General features: G+C 36.8%; 1 protein-coding gene across 2 annotated transcripts in view; it reads left to right on the forward strand.

The window, feature by feature from the left end:
* Positions 1-23,121, forward strand: part of fig4a (FIG4 phosphoinositide 5-phosphatase a) — a 95,239-nt gene extending 72,118 nt beyond the window's left edge. Inside the window, exons 22-25 of one of the 2 annotated variants that reach the window (XM_041805452.1) lie at positions 9,457-9,542; positions 13,411-13,485; positions 13,777-13,857; positions 22,279-23,121. In XM_041805452.1, the coding sequence (XP_041661386.1) occupies positions 9,457-9,542; positions 13,411-13,485; positions 13,777-13,857; positions 22,279-22,456 (420 nt within the window). In that variant the 3' untranslated portion in view covers positions 22,457-23,121. The remainder of the gene's footprint in view (positions 1-9,456; positions 9,543-13,410; positions 13,486-13,776; positions 13,858-22,278) is intronic. The other variant, XM_041805454.1, reaches the window with a different exon arrangement.
* The last annotated feature ends 199 nt before the right edge of the window (positions 23,122-23,320 follow it).

The following is a 23,320-nucleotide window of genomic DNA, read 5'->3' on the forward strand; positions in this document are numbered from 1 at the left end:
TTCCCCCTTATACCACTTAAAATGCCTTTTTTTTGTTTGTTATTTTTTGCCACTTTTTTTAAATATTAGACACTTCTAATCCCTTTCTGCTACTTTTAAAATCCAATTTCACCACCTTTCCCATCATTTAGATGGATTAGATATAAAATACCACAGCTTAACTTTACAGTGGACCATGATTTTACTGGCCCCCAGTTTGGCTAGGCCCCAGAAAGCCCTTCCATTTTTCCCTCTAATGGGCGATCTTGTCTGCACATAACTGTTCTTGAATGTGCATGGCTATGTTCAGCCACTTTCAGGTACAGTGGGGGTCCCCGGTCTTTGGCACCTTTTTTGGGGGGGTTGCAGACTGAAAAGGTTGAGAACCCCTGGTATCTTCTATGTACAGTTTGCTTGGGACATTTTGCTTAGTGAGTCCATCAGCTCTGCACTTTTTTCCAGTACCACAAAATCTTTAATGGAGTGCCTTAAGATTTAAATAATGTCCATGGCCTTTGTTGTCCATGATAAGTATGTTAGTTGTTGATTCGATCTCATTTCATGCCATTTTTTGTTTTCTTTCTTAGCACATTTAGTAGCAACATGTGACGGTTAAGGCACTTGAGATTAACACCATTCTGATTTCTGTACATCAAGTTTGAATAAGAACATTTTCCTAAAGGTTTATTAAATAGAAAATATGAAACATGCCAATATATGATAGAATAATGTATTTAAAGCTCCTCATTGGAGTTTTCAGCTGCTTATGAAAATAACTGAAATTTTCACTGACATTTCCAGGATGGCTTAAATAGCAAACATGAGGATCAGGGTTCCGTAAAGAAAATAAATTTTAGTCCCAACAGCAGATTTAAAATGAATGTTTCAAAAGTTTTATCATAATGAGCCTGTTTAATCAGCCAGAAGAAGAAGCTCTTCAACTGTAATTTACAGATGAATGAATAAATATGTTGAAGAGATATTTCAATAACAGCTTCCTGATCTTCAGAGTTGAGGTGAAGGCTTTTCATTTTGTTCCCATCCTTCTCTCTCCACTTCTGATTTATGATGTATTTTTCGTACGTTTTCTCAGATATGTCTTGTTGACGGCCTTGAGCAACGAGGTCCTTCATGAATATTTCTGGTTGGACGGCTAGCTCACGTGTTGGGCGCACACTCTCTCTCTCTCTCATGCGTCTCGTGTGGCAGCCTCCGAGCCTGTCTCTGAGGATGGATTGCCGGAGTGGCAGCACAACACAAAACTGATGAAATATTTAAACATCAGATCATTACTACATTTGCCATGTAATTACACACGCTCATTTTATATTCTCCTCAAAGTGAGCGAACATGTCCATGCATGAACATGGAAGGGTTTGTATTGTTTGTGGGTGTAAACAAGTATTTATGTTTGCACACTCGACTGCACTCTCACACACCATACAAATGTAGCAGCTGGTGTGTTTTCTGATGTACTGTCTCTGTGTATTTTAGTGATTGTGTCAGTGTGTGTGTCTATGTGTTAACAGCTGCTGTTTCTTGGCTGCGGTCCTGGAACACCCCTCATTTGTTCTCCCTTCTGCAGCGTGGATCAATAGAAATACAGACAAAAGTGAATATATTATTTTAAGCACATCGCTTCAATGTAAAAACAGTCAAATAGAAAAGTGCTGTGCTGCCAATCCTGTGTGTACTTGTTACATAACAGGCTTCACATGGTCAGCTAGTTAAGGGAGTAAAATATACCTCAAGGATTCAGAATTTATTTACAAAGCAGTCTTTTTCCAGATGTTTTCAAGCTATTTGAAGAGTAAAAGTTTCTATTTGTTAAATACAATGTGATAAACTTAATTTTGAAGGCTCTGTGTGTGAAAACTGGTCAATACTGAAATAACAATATGAAATACAATAAATAAACTGTACATTAGCTAAAGCAGGGGTGGCTGAAAAATTAGCTAAGAAATCCTTTTAATGCATTAAAGTTTATACAATTCTTTTTCAAATAACTTAAAACATATGTTACATCTATGAAGACTTTAAAGAAGCAAATCAGCCTTAATACAGGTGCACTGAAAAAATGAGAATATCACATAAAAGTTTATTTTTTTCCTGTGATATAATTCAAAGTTTAATTAGCATATATTCTAGATTAATCTCATACAAAGTGAACCTTTTCAACTCTTTGATCTTCATGTAATATGACAGTGAATCTACAAGGATCTGAAACAGTTTTAACACCAGATTAGTTTTTAAAAAGTTGTTCATATGCTGGATTAAACACAAATTTACACTCACAAGTTTATGAACTTTAAATGATTTACAGTGATACCTTAAAAGGAACCCTGCGTGACCAGACAAGTCTTGTTGGATTGATATTTCTTTTGTTCATATCTATATTTTAGTTTAGTTTGGTTAAGTTTAGTTTATTCAATCATAACACAACACCAAACATTTTGCACAGTATAGACATTTCAAACAAAATCAATAGTCATGTGTTGAATAATGACTGAAAAGGCATAGGTAGAAGCAAACTGCTTATAAAAGCCTATCCTACATTTTCAATTTTTTAAGCTACCAACTTCCAGAAATGCAAAGAAACAACAACAGATAATCAATCGCACTTATACGCTTCAAAGATAGCTGTACAAACCATTTTCTTGAAAAACAAAGAGAATTACATGTTTTTACATTTATATTGGCATCATTCCAGAATTTATAGACAACATAGACAATAGACACACGTCCTTTTTTAGCTTTTTGTACAATAAATTTACAAACACCTCTGAGATGATACGGACTCTCCTGAATTGAAAAGAACCTCTGTACTGAGTCAGGGAGCATTTTTGACTTCATCATTTGCATTATTTTATAATAAAACAAATCATAAAACTTCATAACATGAGAATTTAGAAAAAGTGGATCCATGTGAGCATAGTAATCAGCCTTACTGATGATGCGTATGGCTCGTTTTTGTAGTTTTGTTGTAGAATTTATGGTCGTTTTAAAGGTGGATACCCACAATTCCACACAATAAGATATATAGGGAACAAATAATGAGTAGTAGATTAAATGCAAGGTCTTAGAATTTAATACATTTCTGGATATTGAACTAAAAAAACTCACTAGATATCTGCCTTTTGAGTAATTTGAGTTTATAAACTCATAAGGAGGCCGCCATGTTTTTGTCCGCACTGGCACTGTGACATCACATAGCTGCAGCGCTTCTCGCTGTTCCCATGTAGTAGCTGTTGTTTCAGTCTGGCAGCCGGCATTAGTGCTGCATCTCACATGCCATAGAGATGCTGCACGTCTCACGCACAGAGAATTTTAAGGTTTGAGGTCTTGTGTATTTTTTCCTCGCACCAAGAGCGGTTATCGGTCAAACTAGACAGGAAAATGATGAATACAGAGCCATATTTACCTTGTTGTATCAAATACGTCCACATCTGTAGAATATGTTTGAAATCTGCTAAATTTCCGTGAGCTAAAATGCAGCAGACAAACGCAGCAAACGCATGCTTGGTATGAAAGCTGTTATGGCCGCAACAGCTGCAAGCAGAAAAACATACTGCCACTCAGAAAAATCAGTAACTGTATAGCAATGGCGAGGAGGGCTGTGGCTAATGCTGATGCCCGAGACCCTCTCACATCTAAAGACAATTTGTCAGCAAGCCGTTGACTTTTAAGTCTCAGACTAAGATTTTGCCAAGACTGGTGGTCACTAACTACAAGACTAGAGTACAGTTCCTTTTGAGATTGTTTCCCATCATGCGTCTGTTGGAAATTCTCGACAATTTTTGAGCAGGGAACAAGATGTAGAAGGAGATAGTGATCACATTTGAGTTAATATCTCTATAATCGGATGTTTTTAAATCATTTACATCGAGTAGAAACTAAAGGAAAGTAAAACACCAAGCAACTTTGCATGTTACTGCAACATCCGAGGAACTATCCCAGAAACACTTAAGAATAAAAGTATCACCATGGAAACAAATGGATCTGGCTCTTCCTTTGAAAATCCCAGTGGTGGTTTACCGTACCTGTCATGATTTTACTCAGACTTTGGAATTTTGTGTGCGACTTTGTAACATGGTGGCCTCCTGGTGGGTTTATAATCTTATATTTACTAAAAATGCATATATCTAGGGTATCTAGAGCTTTTTAGTTTGATATACATATGAGAGATACAAATATCTATCCAACAAGATGAACTTGTCGGATCATGCAGGGTTCATTTTAAACAAAAACATGTATTTTAGTGTAATTGTCTGTTGTGTCGTACACTATTACATCAACCAGAATCAGTTTACAGTTTCAGTTTTTTTAATATCTTTTTTCCCCTGTGTATTTGTGGCTCTGCACTATTCAAATCAGGCTCAGTTGCTAAGATATCTGCCAAGAAAATTCTCACAACCACAATAAAACATCGTCCCCACAATCTCACACTGTGGCACGAGGCAAGATGGAATCATGCTGTTTACATGAAACTCATGTACTGTTGCCAGCAAGCAAGCAGAAAGAAGGCGATAACTCACACCAGCAAATGTTTTCTCCCTCGTCTGCTTTTATAGAGCACGTGTACATAATCTATCCATGTAGAGCTTTACCTTTTCATATGATTGGACAAAAGGGTAGAAAAAAAACATGATTACTCACACTTTAAAGTGCTCCCTGGAAGAAATGCAAGGTGCTCAGGTCTTGCTGTGAATAGAAATCTGCAGGGAAAAGGTCCTGTGTGTTGTTGAATAGTGCTACCCGGGAGCATCACAGAGTTGTGCACAAGATTTGTTTGAAATTTTGTAAGTTTAAAGCTACAGGGAGTTTTTACCTTGTTATGAAAGAGACAAGAAAATTACACTGATGCCTTCATATGAACTAAAAAAGCAAAAAAAAAGACCATCAGAGAGAAGACTAATTATTTTTTATTGATCATAGGTATTGGTCAAATGAGAAAATTAACTGCATACTGCTTAAACAACACTTTTTGAATGTTTCATGCTAAAGATACATTGTAAGATGCACCATATAGAAATTTAGATAGAGCAGTATTTGTATTTGCTTTTGTACCAGTATTTGCATTGTGCATGGTGGGCAATACGGCAGCTTGGCACAAATAAAGCAAAAATTCAGGCAGCTGGCCTTTGTTTTAATAGCTCGCCATCTGATCTCATATCAGTCCCTCAGTAAGTAGAATAAAGCATATCCATCCTAAAATTAAACAAACAGCAGACAATGATGTTTCTATGCATGCCAATCGTGGTTGAAAATACAGCTTTTTGCCTTTCTGCAACTATGGCTGGTGGTTTAAAAAAAAACCTACCAGCCACTTTATTTAGACTTTTATTTTTATATATATATATATATATATATATATATATATATATATATATATTTATTAGACCACTTGTCATATTTGTCTCAAAGTCCATCCAGCATCATGAAGTGCTTTAATGCGGACTCTTTCATTTTCAGTGAGCTCTCCACGATTTTAAACTGAATTCACATTTTATACCCAAATTTGAGCTGGCTCACTGGGCTTCTCAGAGAAGTCAGAAATTTATTAAGCATTACATTCAACTACTGAAATTAATTTTTCTGTTCAGGAATGCAAGTAAATAACTATAATATGACATATTAATCAAGAAATATTAATGTGCTTTACTATTTTTTCAGTTTTTTTGTAAATCAGTAAATTTGAAAATTCATGGATAACAATAATAATTATGTTTTAGCATTGAAAATGTCATTTGGGTTAAAGAGCTTCTACATATTGGTGTATTAACCATTGCAGAAACATAAAAAATGATTTTGGTAATTATCAGTGCTGTTAATTTAGGGCAGCTGTGGCATAAACCTTACTTTGAGTGGTGGTCTAATGAATTTGTTAAGCACTGTATATATTGCAGTTATGTCCTCAAAGGTTGATTTTATTAGAAGGCCTTAAATGTTTAGCCAATTTTAAAAGTATACAAGGTAGGTACGAGGAGAATTGTGGCTGTGATCTTAAAAATCACAACAGAACAAGTTCTGTCATTTATCACTCAGGTCTTGCTGTGAATAGAAATCTGCAGGGAAAAGGTCCTGTGTGTTGTTGAATAGTGCTACCCGGGAGCATCACAGAGTTGTGCACAAGATTTGTTTGAAATTTTGTAAGTTTAAAGCTACAGGGAGTTTTTACCTTGTTATGAAAGAGACAAGAAAATTACACTGATGCCTTCATATGAACTAAAAAAGCAAAAAAAAAGACCATCAGAGAGAAGACTAATTATTTTTTATTGATCATAGGTATTGGTCAAATGAGAAAATTAACTGCATACTGCTTAAACAACACTTTTTGAATGTTTCATGCTAAAGATACATTGTAAGATGCACCATATAGAAATTTAGATAGAGCAGTATTTGTATTTGCTTTTGTACCAGTATTTGCATTGTGCATGGTGGGCAATACGGCAGCTTGGCACAAATAAAGCAAAAATTCAGGCAGCTGGCCTTTGTTTTAATAGCTCGCCATCTGATCTCATATCAGTCCCTCAGTAAGTAGAATAAAGCATATCCATCCTAAAATTAAACAAACAGCAGACAATGATGTTTCTATGCATGCCAATCGTGGTTGAAAATACAGCTTTTTGCCTTTCTGCAACTATGGCTGGTGGTTTAAAAAAAAACCTACCAGCCACTTTATTTAGACTTGTAGTGTAATATATATATATATATATATATATATATATATATATATATATTTATTAGACCACTTGTCATATTTGTCTCAAAGTCCATCCAGCATCATGAAGTGCTTTAATGCGGACTCTTTCATTTTCAGTGAGCTCTCCACGATTTTAAACTGAATTCACCTTTTTATACCCAAATTTGAGCTGGCTCACTGGGCTTCTCAGAGAAGTCAGAAATTTATTAAGCATTACATTCAACTACTGAAATTAATTTTTCTGTTCAGGAATGCAAGTAAATAACTATAATATGACATATTAATCAAGAAATATTAATGTGCTTTACTATTTTTTCAGTTTTTTTGTAAATCAGTAAATTTGAAAATTCATGGATAACAATAATAATTATGTTTTAGCATTGAAAATGTCATTTGGGTTAAAGAGCTTCTACATATTGGTGTATTAACCATTGCAGAAACATAAAAAATGATTTTGGTAATTATCAGTGCTGTTAATTTAGGGCAGCTGTGGCATAAACCTTACTTTGAGTGGTGGTCTAATGAATTTGTTAAGCACTGTATATATTGCAGTTATGTCCTCAAAGGTTGATTTTATTAGAAGGCCTTAAATGTTTAGCCAATTTTAAAAGTATACAAGGTAGGTACGAGGAGAATTGTGGCTGTGATCTTAAAAATCACAACAGAACAAGTTCTGTCATTTATCACTCCGAGACCATGACCACTTGTAATAATGTCTTAAATTTGTAAGTGGCGCTTAAATGAATATTTCAACAAATATTGACCTCTAAACTCTTCCTAGGTCAATATCCATTCGTGAAAAGGATTAGGAATGCTGTTTTGTTGCAATCTGACAAATACTGCACTTGTTTTTTTAACTGTTTTTATTTTCTGCTAATAACTGACCAGGAGCAGTATATGTTACTTGGAAAATGGGATAATTGTTGTAAACAATAAAATAGAAAATTGTGTTTTTATAAAAGAAAAAAAAAGAGAAACAGAAGACACATGTTTTTTCCCTGGGGTCTGTAAGTTTTTCTCCATAGCTGAAATCATAAATCTCATACAAATTTGAATAACAGCTCATTCCCAATTGAGGCCAAGTCCCTTTTTCTAGCTTGGTGTCGCTGCGTGTTTTAACAGGTGGAGTCAGGTCTCAATTCAATGCCTAAAGGCCAACACGGCACACATCAGTGACCATACAAAGAGGTGTCTCTCCCTTTCTCCCCCATACTGCAGGAGATTGATATAGATATTTTTACAAAGCGAGATCAAAGGGTGGAAAGTAACTAATTACATTTACTCATGTTATTGTAATTGGTAGTGTTTTGGTTACTTGTACTTTTTCTGAGTACTGAAATCAGTGCTTTTACTTATACTCAAGTTTTAACCAGTTTTACTTCAGTACAATACTCTTGAATGAATGCAATTACTTTTTACTTTTACTTGAATGGATTTACAAACCAGTACTTTTACCTCTACTTAAATACATTTTAAACAGCATAACTGTACTTTTACTTGAGTACAGTAGTCATGTACCTTTTCCACCTCCGTCAAGATCAAATCAGTGATTTATTGTTATTATTTTAATGGATATCCTGATCAATATATGGTTAAATGTTCTTTCTGGTGTCGATCTTGTTTTCCATTGTGTATTGACACCTGTTTTAAATAACAACATGGTGATAGACTGAAGTAAACAAAAGGCTGGGCTATTAATTTAAGTTTTATGGTATAAGCCAACCAACAGATTGTCTACTTTGCTCAAACTCACAGTGAGCCTCTCATACATAAATTGTAGTTTTACCCGCAAAACACAAGCAGGATGTCTTTAACATCACCTAGTGTAAATCCATTCAGACTATCTTAGCTTCACAATGGTGTTTTTTTTCTTTAGTCCTCTAAAGTTGTCCTTGCAATGTTTTCTCTGCACCTCTTTTAACCTGAAATGTTATTTAATCATTAGCAGTCCTTAGTAGAGCTGCCATGCTGGTTACTTAATCTTGATAAACCCTCATAATAGGAAATATTTTTGTATTAAATGTGATTAAGTAAGTTGTTTCCAAGGAAACCCTGCATAATTCCCAACTTGTCCTTAATAAAAGAAATCTTGAATATTAATATTTTGTTTCTTCAGTTATATTGCTGATCTCATAAGATTGCATAACCCTGAATAATACACTTTAATTATTTTATTTTCCCTTCATAGTTTTTAAAATGATTTACTTACTTTGGTCTTATTGGTTAATTGCCCTTTAGCGTGAATTCCTGTTTCATAAATGTTGTTTTTATTTGCATGTTTATGTCCTTACCCAAGCACAAACATTTAATCAATTACCTAAGGTAAAATGTCGTCATCTTCATATTGATTTTTTTTTTTCTTGAACTGATGTGACCATTTTTTAACTGTGTTTTGTCTGATTATCATACCGCTGCAAACCAATAAGTTCACTGAGTGCAGGACCCCAGGAGGGCATTTTCATTGGACATGAAGCCACCTCATCACACACCAACAATCAAATTGTCCTGGATTACTCTCCATGGGCCATCTTTATCGATGAATTAGGAGAGGAGAAGCAGCTAAACCTGATGACCTTGCCTGTATGATTCTATGTTTTTAGTTGCAGTGTCCTGATTTGCTGTTTAGAGGAGTTAGCCACCAGCACGCTGCTTATCCACTCATGTGCACCTCTCTGCATGATTCTTAAAAACGTACAAAGTCATGGTTAAACTTTTGTCAGACAGTTTCATGCTTTTTTCTTCCAGTCACATGTCTTGTCTGTCCACTTTCTCAGGAGATACAGCAGCAGGCAGTGAAGGAGCCGTATGGTCTCAATCTGTCGGAGTTTCCTGCTGAGGGAGACCAACATATCTATGAAAGGTGACTGGCACAAAGCTCGAACACACATGCATACATGCACTTTATTTTAATTCACTTAAAAGGCACACATGAAATTTGTTCATACCACAGTCACAATCACATTCAAGTACCCCTAATATTTCATTTTCTTAGAGAGGAAATAAAATTTTAGAAAAATAACGCTCCTTTTAATCATCCAGGACTAAAGACAAGCAAGATATCTGTTTAAACAGACTTTCAGCAGGTAATGTCGAGTTAGTGGGCGGGCTGTTAGGTTGATCCAAAATTCGGTTGACATTAGTTCTGAAAAATTTGAGAAAATAATCTAATTGCAGTTTTTTTTCCCAGATATTGCAATTGCGACTTGCCGTGCTATTATTTCTCAAGTTCTTAATCTTATATATTTTCCAACAAACACAGTAACCAACCAATAACAATAACCGATATATTATAACCAACACAATGCTAGATTGAACAAGGGCTGAAATATTTTGAAAAAAATTTACATGATTTTGACTCATACTGCAAATTGGATGTTAATTGTTGCATTGAGGGAATTGCTTTTGTCAACAGACAAATGGGAAAACAGGAAACTGAGGAAAACAGACAACCATGAAACAGGCAATTGATCAGTCAACTGGGGATAAAACAGATAGTGAGAAAACAAAGGTGTGAGGAGTTAGCAGTCTGTATGTCCAACATGTTTTTCTTTTTTTCCCTTCCTTTTGTGATGAAGAGGAAGAACACAGTTGAAAGAGTACAGGCTTTATTTCGGACTGCCTCTTCCTATTAAACAGCTTCAGAGGAAAATTGTTACTTTTTATTGTTATGCACTGAACAGATAGAAGGAGAACAAGCAGTCAGTGTCATCACCCCCCTCAGGCTGATATAGATCATTTTGTAAAAAGGACATTGTAAACTCTGCCCTGCTGTGTGCATCGTACTTCTGACCTCTCTGATCCACATCCACCTCTCTTTTTCTTCAGCCCAAAGCTTTATTTTTTTCTCTGTCCTTTTCATTCTCATTGTGTCCTTTTACCCTGTTTTCTCTCAGCGATAAGTGAAAAGAGCTCATCCAGCTCTGAAACTGAACACATCTTTGGAAGAGAGCTGCACATTTGAAAGAGTGTGATTCATTTGATGGAGCTTTAATAGCTGTTTTATCCCTCACGCTTGACTGTGCTAAACTCTATGAGAAAGCGGTGTATCTATCTAGTCGTTGGCACATGTCATTCCTTTCAGCAAACGCACATGCATGAACATGCACTACATGAACCTAATAAAAGAACTTTTTTGATATTAGAATATATATTGAACAAACTAAAGCAGTTTAGTGCATCATCTTGTCAACAATCATCTTGTCTCAGATTAGGTGATCACACAGCAATGAGTTTGACGTGACTTGTCCAACAGACAATGGTACCGGGCCAGTCATCATGACAGATGTATTGATTTTGGAATGAAATGGGACTGGGCTATACCATGCTTGGTAAATCAGTAAACCTACTGTATTTACTGTACTTTTCTGTATTTGTATCCAAATGTTGAATGATGCACCAGCTTAGTGCTAATTCTAACAGTAGTTATTTACTAGGTTGCTGCATCTTGCCAACATTTCTCTATTCTTAGTCTGTTGTGGTAGTCCTATGATAGATCATAAGGCAGGGAGGTTGTTGCCAGAGCTTGAAAAAAAAATTCTCTTGCCAAAAGTATTTGGCCACACCTTATTATTATCGATTTCAGGTGTTTCAATCAGACCCGTTACCATAGGTGTATAAAATCAAGTACCTAGCCATGCAGTCTTTATTTACAAATATTTGTGATACTAAATGGATCGTTTTGAAGAGTTCAGTGCCTTCAAGTGTAGTACTGTTATGGATGCCACCTTTGAAGGAACAATAGCACCTTAGCTACAAAGTGGAAGACCACGTAAAATCACAGAGCAGTGTCAATGACTGCTAAGGTGCACGGTGCATAAAAGTCGCCAACCCTGAAGACTTCTAAACTTCCACTGGCAATAATGTAAGCACAGAAACTGTGTAGCGTGTACTTAATGGAACAGGTTTCCATGGCCAAGTCGTTGCATACAAGCCTCACATCACCAAGTCCAATGACAAGTGTCAGATGGAGTGGTGTAAAGCACACCAACACTGGACTATGGAGCTGTGGAAATGTGCTCTGTGGAGTGACCAATCACGTTTCTCTGTTTGGCAGACAGAAGGGTGAGTCTGGTTTTGGCAGAGTGATACCTGCCTGACTATATTATGCCAACTGTGAAGTTTGCTGGAGGAGGGATATGCTGTGCTTTCAACTTTGTGGCAACAGTTTGGGGAAGGCCCTTTTCTATTCCAACAGTTAGACATGACATGACATGACATGTCACCACAGAGCCCTGACCTCAACCCCATCGAGCACCTTTGGGATGAACCGGAACAGAGATTGCGAGCCAGGTCTTCTCGTCCAAAATCAGTGCCTGACCTCATAAATGCTCTATAGAATGAATGGACACAAATTCCCATAGAAAGATTTCAAAATCTTGTGAAAAGTCGTCCAAGAAGAGTGGAGGCTGTTGTTGCTGCAAGAAACCAGGGACCTCACCTTCCTTTGAGGTAGCTAAAGCGAATGATGTTGCTCAAAGCATCCTGTGCAAATGTACATTTTAGGTAGTGTCTGTATATTCTTTTACGTTGAAGCACAAATCTCACAGAATTACATTTTTATTTTAAATTGAACTCATTTTAACAATTTTTAAAATAGTGGATAAAATTTACTACTTCAATTCTATCTAAATTTCCCTTTTTTTTCTGTTTTTTGGAAAGCATCCTGGATGAGACCTCTTCGGTGTCTTGAAAGTCCCTTGGGGTACTGGACCCCCACTTTGGGATCCACTGCATTAGATGACTTTGACATATATCATTGACTGCACTAGGCCTGAGAAGAGGGGAATTGTCCTGGCCCAACCTGATTCTGGGCCACAGGCCAGGTCCCACTCAGGTCTCGGGCTCAGGCAGAGAATCTAACCTATTCCTAATTTAGGAATACTCTGCATGATGGGTCTGTCCTGAACTGAAATACACTCACACAGAAATTAAACGCAGTTAAAACGTGACAGCCATAAACTGTATAAGGAGGATTGCTCATCACTGTACATACAACAGTGAGAATGAGGCACTTGTCAATGCAACATCAGTACTTTTTCACAAGAGGCAGTTTTTAGGAGGAATGCCCTCATAATCCCTTTTTTACCAAGGATTTTTATATTGATTTTAAAGAACTCTGTTGAAGGAATGCATGCTTATGTACCTTCTGTTTTACTTTGATCATGTGTCTGGCCTTGGTTCTTCAGGTGCAATTGTACCAGGATTATGAACTTTACACAATCAAAATTTTATTGAAGAAAATTGCTCATATCCTCCTGTTGTAGCCGCACATAAAAAGAATTAAACTGTGCTCATTATTGAGGCTGGAGGTTGGAACAGCTCCAAAGGTATTGGCTGCAGCGAGAGCGCTGCTAATCGATGCATTAATATTAAAAAATCAGAAGCATGAGCCGGGGGGAGCTCTCAACTGTTGCATATTATTGTGTCTTTGCAAGGGGAAAAATGATCTGCAGGGAAATTTGAGATTTGATAATGATATGCTATGAATATTGGAGAGCTCAACAGACATGTTTGTACCTTCCCTACATAATAGGGTTGTAAAATAGACATCATGAGGCTGACATTTAGTAGCACCCTTTGGGGAATAACCACACTGGAAGAGCTTAACCTTTTACTAATGGTGCCTCCCATTATAAAGGCACATGTATCAGAGCTCAATTTGTGCTCATAAAATCTTTTCTTTCTGTTTGGTGCCATATTTTTCATGTTACGTTTGTTTTTTTCTGCAGGTTTGCACATCTGGGCCAGAGCCAGCACAGGGTGGAAAGAACAGAACACATAAAGTTGGCAAACATCATCTGCCTGTGAGTAAACCACGTGACACATTAACCCCAAAAACATGAACATAGACAAAACAAAAAACAGGAATCCTTACACCCACCTAAAGATAAGCATTACGTAGCAGTATTCCTCTGCAGTTTTACTCCGAGCCTTTGAAATACCTCTCAACATTTTCACTAGCCTTGGGAGAAAATGAACACTGTTGCTAGCACTAAGTGGTCTCCAAGGAGGCGTCTGACTGTGCACTGTTTAATCTTCATCTTTTATAGCCAAACACTCTTTCTTCACTTCATGTCATCCCTGCTATTTCTCAGTCAGCACAGCCCTCCCCTTCTGACCCAGCAGGTCATAGATGGAGTGTTGCTGTCCGCGACCGATTCAAGATTCAACCACACGTGGGTTGGCAATGTGCAGCCGTACAGACACATAAGCTTTTTTTCTCTTTTTATTGCTCTCCCTTTCTGTCTTTCTCTCTCCAACTCCCTCATACAAAGATACAAACTCAGAAACAGCATCTGAGTGATAAAAAAGCATTTGGCATAAAAGAAAAGACGCTTAAAAGAGGCTTACATTTTTTAATGTCTAATATCAATCATTTAAACACTTTAAAAGCAGGCAATGTTGATGGCTTTTTTTCTTGCTGTACATGAAAAAGGTTACACTTAAAGCGAAAAAAATCTTCTTGTCTGTATAAAATTGATTTTTTTAAATCCATGCACTTAAAAAACAGTACTGCACATGTAAGATGAATTTAGAATTGCTGGTAGGCTGATTTTGTTTCCTTTTGACAACTATTTCAAGTGTAACTCACATTTATTGGTCATACACTGTTAAACAAGGCTCAATACATAACAAAACATTTTGGTACTTTTCAAACCAAGAATTACTTCTTTCCTAAAATGTAGATACCTGTTCAGAAAAAATAAATGTTTTACCATTGAATATCGAACATTCAAAAGCAAAGTGTTTTGAAGAAGAAAGAATACAAAGGATGTTGAGTCAAAAGGACAAACCAAGGTTATCTTCTTTTTATTCCATCCATGTAGCTATTGACTTCAGAAACGAACCTGGAAAAAGTATGGTGGAGAAATGATAAAGGGAGGACAAAAATACATCCACGTGGCTTTATTTGTCTCTGTGTTGTCCTGAGACTTTACTGTCTGATAACACATGTTAGAAAGAGAGTGTGTACGAGTGCAGAGAAGAAATCTGTTCAGTTAAACTGCTCTACAAGAGAGGTGAGTTTGAAGGCTGATCATGGCCAGACTTTTTCTAGAAAGCCAGATGGAGCCACAGGTCAGTTTTCAGGGGAGTTTGAAGGTCACTTGAAATTTAAGTAGAAGGAAAAGCAAGAAGAGGACAAAGGCAGATAAATGCAGATACATAGAAATGAAAAAGGCAGAATGACTTCATGACATTCAAACATACAGAGGAGAAATGATTGTGGGTGAGGTCTTTTGATTGGTATATTTGGGGGTATGCTGTCTGAATTTAGAGTGTTTCTGACCCAGTTTTATTTTTCAAATATTAGCTGAAGGGTAATTATTTCCTGTGCAGTGAAGTAGAGATGAGCTTTGGCAGTACTTGCATTACATCATGAAGCAGTACCCTTGTACTTGCTAGTAATATATATTTTTACTTAAAAAAAAAACTCTGACATTAAATCAGACTAAACTTTTCCTATTTTATGTCACTTAGGAATACCAAAATTATATCTATTTGCTAAATGCCAGAATAATATTTTTTTTATTACTTTCTTCAAAGCCAGAAGTTTGCATAAACTAAGATTACTATGCCTTAAAACAATTTGAGAAAGCTCAGATAATGTCATGGCTTTGGAAGCTTCTGACAGGTTAACTGACAACATTTGAGTTAATTGGAGGCAAACCAGCAGGTGTATTTTAAGTTGAATCAGGATTCTGGTAAATCAATTATATTGGGCTCTTAGTTCATTTATTTTCCTTGTCAATGAATGGTACATTCACTCCACAGATGTGTATTTTGTCTTTTTTGACATTACTGTATTCAACTATTGCTGCGGTACTGGGACAGCAAACATGACAAACATATCACAGTCTGTCCATCCTTGATTAGAACATTTTTGCTTTTGTCTTTTTCTGTTTCTCCCTAACTCAGTCTGAATCTACATGTTTCTGTTAGCGGACAGCTTTGTCATACCACAGGAGTTGATTGGTTGTGTAGCATCACATGTGGCTGGTGTTACCACAAAGACAGGAAAAGCCGCGCGATTTAGAATAGAGTACCGTTGAAATAGCCCTGTTTGAAAAGGAAATGGGTTATTATCAGAGTATTTATGGTAGGTCCAGTTACAGGGGGAAGAAACACGAGCAGCATCTGTCTTCATTGATTGTGCTGCTTCTGCATCTATGCAGAGTTGTCCACATCTGCATCATGATGCATCATGGAAATGATTATTTTAAACATTACAGAGTGTTACGCTACTCTGAGGAAAAATGGAAGACTTTGATACTGCCAGTGTCTGACAGAGATATGATTTTTTATTGTGTATAAAAAAGTAAAACATTGTAATCTTGGGCAATAAGACTTTTTAATAGAAAGGGTGTTTGAAATATCCATGTTGTTGTTGCCAAAAATCTTACAATAGTTCTGTCTTGACTTCTTAGGGAACACGCTATTTCTGATATAACACAGGTGAAAAGCAATTTCCCATCATACAAAGGTGGCGGATGTAAAGATATCTTCTCTATGAGCAGACTTCAGCCTACATCTTTTCTTCCCTGTTCAGTTTGCATCCTGACTTTACTGCCTGTATTTTCACCTTTCCCCACCCTGGCTGTAATCCATCTGTCCATTGTTGGCGCCCTCATGGCAGGTCCACAGGTGTGTCTGGGGTTGTGCAACAGGGCTATTCTGAGAGGCTGTTACAGCACCAGAAAACGTGTTTTCCTCTATTAGAAAGTCAGGTACCTCCCTCAGAGCAGTTCCTCTCTTGACCCACCGAGCATAGGCAAAGCTGGCTCAAGGAGGAAATAAACATACAGGATGCGAATAATGGAGCAGAAGGGTCACTAAGGTGTGGGGATTTATTTCCTCTCTAAATTGTCATGAGCTCTAAGTTAAAAATCAAGAGTAATTCAGGATTACAGAGTCCCCGTCTACAAAATAAAGACTAGTTGGGCCTGAAGTTTCAAACACCACCCAGCACTACAGGCCAACCCACAATAATTAAGGGATATTAAATTAGAGAAAACTTACTAAATGAAAAGTGGTGTTGGCATAATTTTAAACATTCCACTCACTCAGGAGTGTAGTGATTTCAGTTTGGCATTTAATATAGAATAAACAGCATTAAAGCGTCATGTAGTCAGTGGAAAACCTCTGTCATCTGCAAAGAAAGTGAATGTTATCCATGCTTGTGTGAAGTAAACATTTAACATTGTGGGCTAATAAGCACTAACATAACATCAGTTTTATGTAGACCTCCAGCTTTTTAACAGAGGATTTAATTACTACCATTCACTTGCCTTAAAGACCCTGTAAAGTGAAAATAGATACATATTTAGTTTTTTTGTATGACAGGTCACTGTGTTTTGAAACCCAAGGTCAGTTTCAGTCAAATAAAACATCTCTTAGTTTATGAAATTAAAAATCATGAAAAATGAGGCAGTAAAATCTGCTCCAGGATGGTGTCGGTGTGTCTGTTGAATGAGCTGAAGTAATGCCCACTCAGGAGAAATAAGATCCTCTCAAATTTATAAAAAGCTATAATCTCAATTAAGGAAAGCACTCACACCATTAACCGGTCTCTTGACCTTTGCTGATCTTAGAAGAAAAGACAAAGTCAACTTTCTGGCTCAAATCTCTGTTCTGATGCTTTAAATGATCCATAGACCACTGTGGCTGATAGATTTGGCAAATTTCACTCCGGTGAACAAAAAAACAGCATTTAACTGACTGTTAACTTTCAATAAAGGCAGTGACATCAGCTAACAACAGACTGTACTGAGATGAACTGCTGTGTGATTTTATATTGTAGTGTTAGAGGGGCGGGGTTATTCCCCACTGCCCCGCCCACATGAAACCAAGCCAGGAAACAGGTGAAAAACTCTCTAAAGGTCTCAATCCAAAATTCAGTCACATGCAGATCTCAGTGTTTTCACATGTTTACAGCAACCATATTCCAACGTATCTAGTGTGTTAAGACAGAAACTTCGTACTTCATTTTACAGGGTCTTTAAACTCCAGATGTTGTTCTCAGTTTTATTATATTTCAGTGACCTTTATTATGAAATAACGTTCTCAAACTGTATGTAAGATTAAATCAATCTTAGTTTGTTTGAATAACTGGTATGTTGGATGATGACAGTCACACTTCAGTTTATTTCCTATACAGGTGCATCTAATAAAATAGAATATCCTGTAAAAGTTCATTTTTTTATGTGATTCACGTTAGAAAGTTAAACTACTATAAATTCTAGATTCATCTCATACAAAGTGAAATATTTCAAGGCTTTCTTGTTTTAATCTCTTTAATCTTACAGCTTACAGATCGTAAGCTGGGGGTGGTGGGGGAGAGGGGGCAATTGAATTAATCTAAGTCTTATATTGATTAAAGTACTTTCAGTAAAAAGGCCATAGGGAATTTTTATGAACAAAGTCATAAATTCAAACTATTGATGTACTTTTAGCATTATTTTTTAAATAATTTTTAGTGATTTAGTTGATTATTGTGTTATTTCTGTTTCATAATAGGCAGCAATAAAGGACATTTAAAATTTTTACATTAGAATTTTAGAAGTTAATGCAAAATAATTGTATTATATGACACAACTACTACTTCTACTAAAAAAGATAATAACATATAAGAAAAAAAATGCTGCAATAATAGTATGAACTATTTCTGAAGTCTCCTGCTTGCTTCCTTGTAAGTTTCTCATTGTTTGACATGTGCCGGCTGTAATGATTATCCATCAGAGATGTGAGAGATGTCAGCTGTGTGTGAAGAGTCACCTGGAGTCAACAGACCAAACACTTAAATCAACACTGAACCCTAAGATTATCCTCTCTTCTATGACTTTCTGAAGTGCCTATCATGCTGTGTGAGGTTCAGGTGCAGTTTGTTCGCAATCAATAAATGGGGATGAAGGAAGCTGTACAGACAGTTATAACAGTGCAGCTTCTTGATAGCATTTTTTGTTGTTTCAAGCACACGTTTTCTTCTCAATCTGTTTTACAACATGTACAGTCATGTTCAGAAAAGTTGTTTTGCTGAATGTAATCACTGGAAGACTAACAACAAAGGTTAAACCTCTCTGAAAACAAGGTGGAAAGTTAAAAAAACTCCAGAGTCACCATCAGCTTTTTTTTTTTAGCTCTTTCTCACTTTTTCAGGAGTCTAAGAGAAGCTCTTGTGAGGATCTTTCAGTCTGTGTTGGTTTTAGCGCCCCCTGCTTCTCATCTTTTTGCTGTTCTTGTCCTTTACAGTTAAAGGTAGTGTTTATTTATCCATTTAAGTAATTTACGATGTGTTTTTGTCTGGATGTCTTAAACCATCAAACTAAGCATCTGTGTAATAGCCGCTTTGGACATTAAAGAGCCTGTAAAGTGGCATCCACAGTTTTCCTCTTAACACATTTGATATGTGGTTGCTTTAAACATGTGAAAACATTGAGATCTTTGTACATGTGACTGAATTCTGGATTTGGACTGTGCTTGGTTTCATGTGGGTGGGGCCAATTTGTGAGCTCACGATGTCATGAGTAGTGAATGACCCCGCCCCTCTAACACTACAATATAAAACCACAGAAGAGTTCATCTCAGTACAGTCCGTTGTTAGCTGGTGACACTTCCTTTATTGAAAGTTAACAGTCAGTTAAAATGGTGTGTTTGTGTTCATTGTGAGGACAGGACATGTTGGTATACCAGAGATTATCAGTGAACTGTGAACATATGCGCGGGCCTGAAGGGAGCCTTGAATTCAACAAAAACATTCACTCTACAAGCGCGAGAACATGGACATATTAGCGCGAAGGGCCTCGCATCACCAGTTTTCTCTGGGAAGGTAGGGGAATACTGCTACCTGATTGGTTTGTTCACTTGTGCAGACCAAAGCATTGGGAAGCTGAAAAGAAGACGCCTTGCTGATTTGCAAAGGGGAATATAGCTAACGTTAGTTGCCTGACTGAATTTGGTGAGTGATGGTTTCAATAATTTCAATATTTTCTGGTATATCTAAGTTACCCAGGAACTCTGTTGACATGGGCTTAATGTTAGCTACAGGTAATATATCACTAGAAGAATTAAAGGTTGCTGAAAGAGGCATCGTGTCATTGATGCATAACGTTAGCTAACACAGCAGGAGAGATAACCAGGACTTGACATTTACACCCGCCAACTAGCCAAATGCGGGTGGAATTTGTCAGTGTCACAACTAATGCTTCACTCTGACCGTGCTTGTCTGTTAGCCATTATGATTTAGGCTTGTTACAGAGAGGCCTTCGGCACATAACTGCTCAAATTTCCTTCCAAAATAACTGGAAAGTGGCTAGTCTCTTCATCTATTCGTGCATTTTTATGCAGCACCAAGGGCTTTGATGCTGTATAACACACACAAACACAACACTCACACACATTTACTGTCACACACGCTAACATGCTGGTAATGTACACTGAAGGTTTCTTTCTGTTTGGGGAAAATGTTTCAGAATGTTGAGGATAAACTCAGAACTGAACTTTCTCCTTCTGCTTTAAAGTGCCTCTCTGTCCATGGAGGATCAGCGCGTCCGTGCCGTTTGTGTGTGTGTGCGCTCTTGCTGTGTGTCTCTGTCGCTTGTGTGAGCCAGGGCGGGCAGTATGTCTGAATATTGTTCGATTAATACTCCATTTATATATTTTCTTTGTTGAGGGCAATCTAAACGATAAAATCTCCACAAATGCGCGCATACCGGTAATCGCAACGTTATTAAAACCTTTGATACATTTGTATTTTGATTTGCCATATAATAATTAGCGGATATAAAAGACAAGAGAAACACTGAAACTTTGAATCAGTTAACTGAGGCAGTGAGAAACAGAGACAGAAGGATAAAAGTCACTAACTGATCACTTAGGAGTCAAAGACAATTCAACTAAAAAGGGATTTTTTTGCTCTAATATTAAACATCAGTAATTACAGTTGTTTAATGTTCTCCAAATGTGAGCATCATGCACCAAATATATGTCGTCTATATTTAAACAGATATTTTGATTAATTTTAGAAACACATATGAAGACATTTCCACCAGGAGAATAGAGCAGAGGACAGGAGGTGTAACACTTTTCATTCTCTGGTGGAGATTTGTCAGAGTGAAAATTAGAAATGTTCTTGTAATCTGCTGTAGTTTTCTACAAAACAGCCAATAAACAGTACTTTATTAGTAGCATAAACTTAAAATCCATTGAAAAAAACTAAAAATCTAAGAATCTTGACTCTTAGATGACTGTCTCTAACAGTGAAGTATGACATATCTCTGCAGTGTGCTGTGTAGGGAGAAGTGCTTTATTAAGAGGAGAGCTGATACTGATCATATTGATGAGGGAAGGTAAAGCATGAGTGTCATATCATACCCTTTGTACCAAATTTGGCATATAGCTTATAGTTTCCAAACACCACAATTGTGGCTAGTGGAAATACCGAGTGGCTAGTAAGTTTGCAAAACCACTAGCCACTGTGGCTTGTCAGCAAAAAAAGTTAATGTCAAGCCCTTGAGATAACATACCTATCTTAACAAGCCGACTACATTAAAGTTGTGCTGTTGCGCATTTCATGAGAGAAGTTGTCAGTCTTATTTTTATAGAGCATGATGTGACCATGTATAGATAGATACTTTATTATACATTCATACCACATGAAACCATACTTTGTCTTGTAATTCTGCTTGATTTTTCTCTCAAAATGCATCAGATTGATGCTTTTAAATATGAAATATTCAAAATTTTCTTACAGGGGAGCATGCCCCCGGACCCCCCTAGAGGGGTTGTATCCTTCTCACCTTTTTCACCCCTTACCTGTTTTCATGCCTGGCTCATAAAGTCAACATTCAGATTTTTTTTTTTTTTTTTTTTTTTTTTTAATCTGAGAGGACCTCAATTTCTCTCAATTTTTCCCCTTTTCCCAAAACTTCTCACAAATCTGATTAGACCTGCTGGCAGGGCAGATATGGCTCACAGCACTTTAATTTGACGCCTGTGTCCTAGAGGCCCTGCAAAAGCTTTTTTATAATAAAGGTTCCCACGTCCATGTGTGCTTTGGTTTGAAGTTGGGTGCTCACAAGTTGTCACCATTATGACATGAATAACCACTAAAGCCTTGGTTGACGACTCCCTGGTGACATTTACTGAGATTATAATTAATCCTTAGTGTCTGTGTTACAGCCAGTAATTATGGAGGTGTGTTTCCATAGCCGCCATGTGTCTAAGCAGACTCTCACTGAGGCCTCAGCTGCTGCTCCACCAGCTGACTAAGTAGATGACCTGACAAGCTCGCCGTCGATAATCCACTCCTGAAATGATGAGACATGCTGAAGGGTCTAGTTTCCTTGAAAAATATGAGTAATTCTGCTTTAAAAGCGCCCATCCCTTCCATCCTCATGTTGCTTCCATTAGGAGTCCTCGTAATCACTGGCCTCTTTGGTGGATTTTCACAAGAGTTTGCTGATTGGATCAAAACATTTCTCTAGTTAATAGTGCTTTTCTTCACCATCTCATGTCCACTAAAAATAGCAACCATGTGACTTGTCTACACTATGTTTTAAATACATCCATTATTTGAACTTGCTTTTTTCTTCTCCTCTCAGAGAGCCAGTTTCCTGCTTTCCCGAGGACAGCATATATGCTGTCACTCCGCCACAGGTGGACCGGGACAGCCGTGACGAGTTTGAGAGCCACGTGATGACGGGTCAGGGCCAAGTGAGGGTGCTATGCAGGGAGGACATGTTGATGTACAGGGAGTACGTTAAGAACAGATACATGTGAGACCAAACAAAAACAAAACACTTGATCTCTGTTACTAAACATAGAACATCTGCTCCAAAAGTTTGCAAGACTTGATTTTTTTTTGCACTTATGGTTGTAGCCAAAGCAAGATAATATCTTGCACTTTTAGATCAATTTATCATTGAATTTTGTTCAAAATGAGCAACTTCGCCTTCTTTTTTATGGACCAAGTAAGTTGATTTTTCTGTTCTAGTAGCTTTAAATGTCAGTTTTTAGTCAGTCAAACAAGCTTACTTAATTTTGTGTCTTTCCTTGAATAAATTTGAATTGTAATACTTTTAAATATCTAACTTTTTGTTCATTTTGAACACCTGATTTGATGTAAATCTTTATGACTCTTAAATATTATTCCTTTTAAATATTCAAATCAGTAATGATGGCAAGCCCAAAGATTATGACTTTTTTAAATTTAAGTTTAAGACTTGGAAGTGCTTTTTATTGATCAAATGTTACATTTTTGTTTTGAAAGCTGACTGGAATATGTTTTTTATTGTCAAAATTATCACAAACAACACTGCTATCTAATTTCTTACATGTAATGTAAATGTAAATACAGCCAAATCACCTTTTTTCTTTTAAAATTGCATTATTATTTAAATAAAAAACTAATCCTGTGTGCAGTCAAAATATACCACTGCTGCCTTGATTCTTTTGGTTTTGTCAAACTGCTTCTTTTTTAACGCTGTTATAAACTTTTGTGAACTTGCCTTTTTCTTCTTCTTTTGCTGGTTGTGTCCAGCAGTTCTGAACAAAAAAACAATATTAAAAGGATTTTACAAATGTGATGGTGTTACACCTGCATGCTCCCTTTAACACTTAATTTTCTCCTCTTTTCACCTCTGC

This window comes from Cheilinus undulatus, linkage group 14 (assembly GCF_018320785.1).
Source record: "Cheilinus undulatus linkage group 14, ASM1832078v1, whole genome shotgun sequence".
Classification (NCBI taxonomy): domain Eukaryota; kingdom Metazoa; phylum Chordata; class Actinopteri; order Labriformes; family Labridae; genus Cheilinus; species Cheilinus undulatus.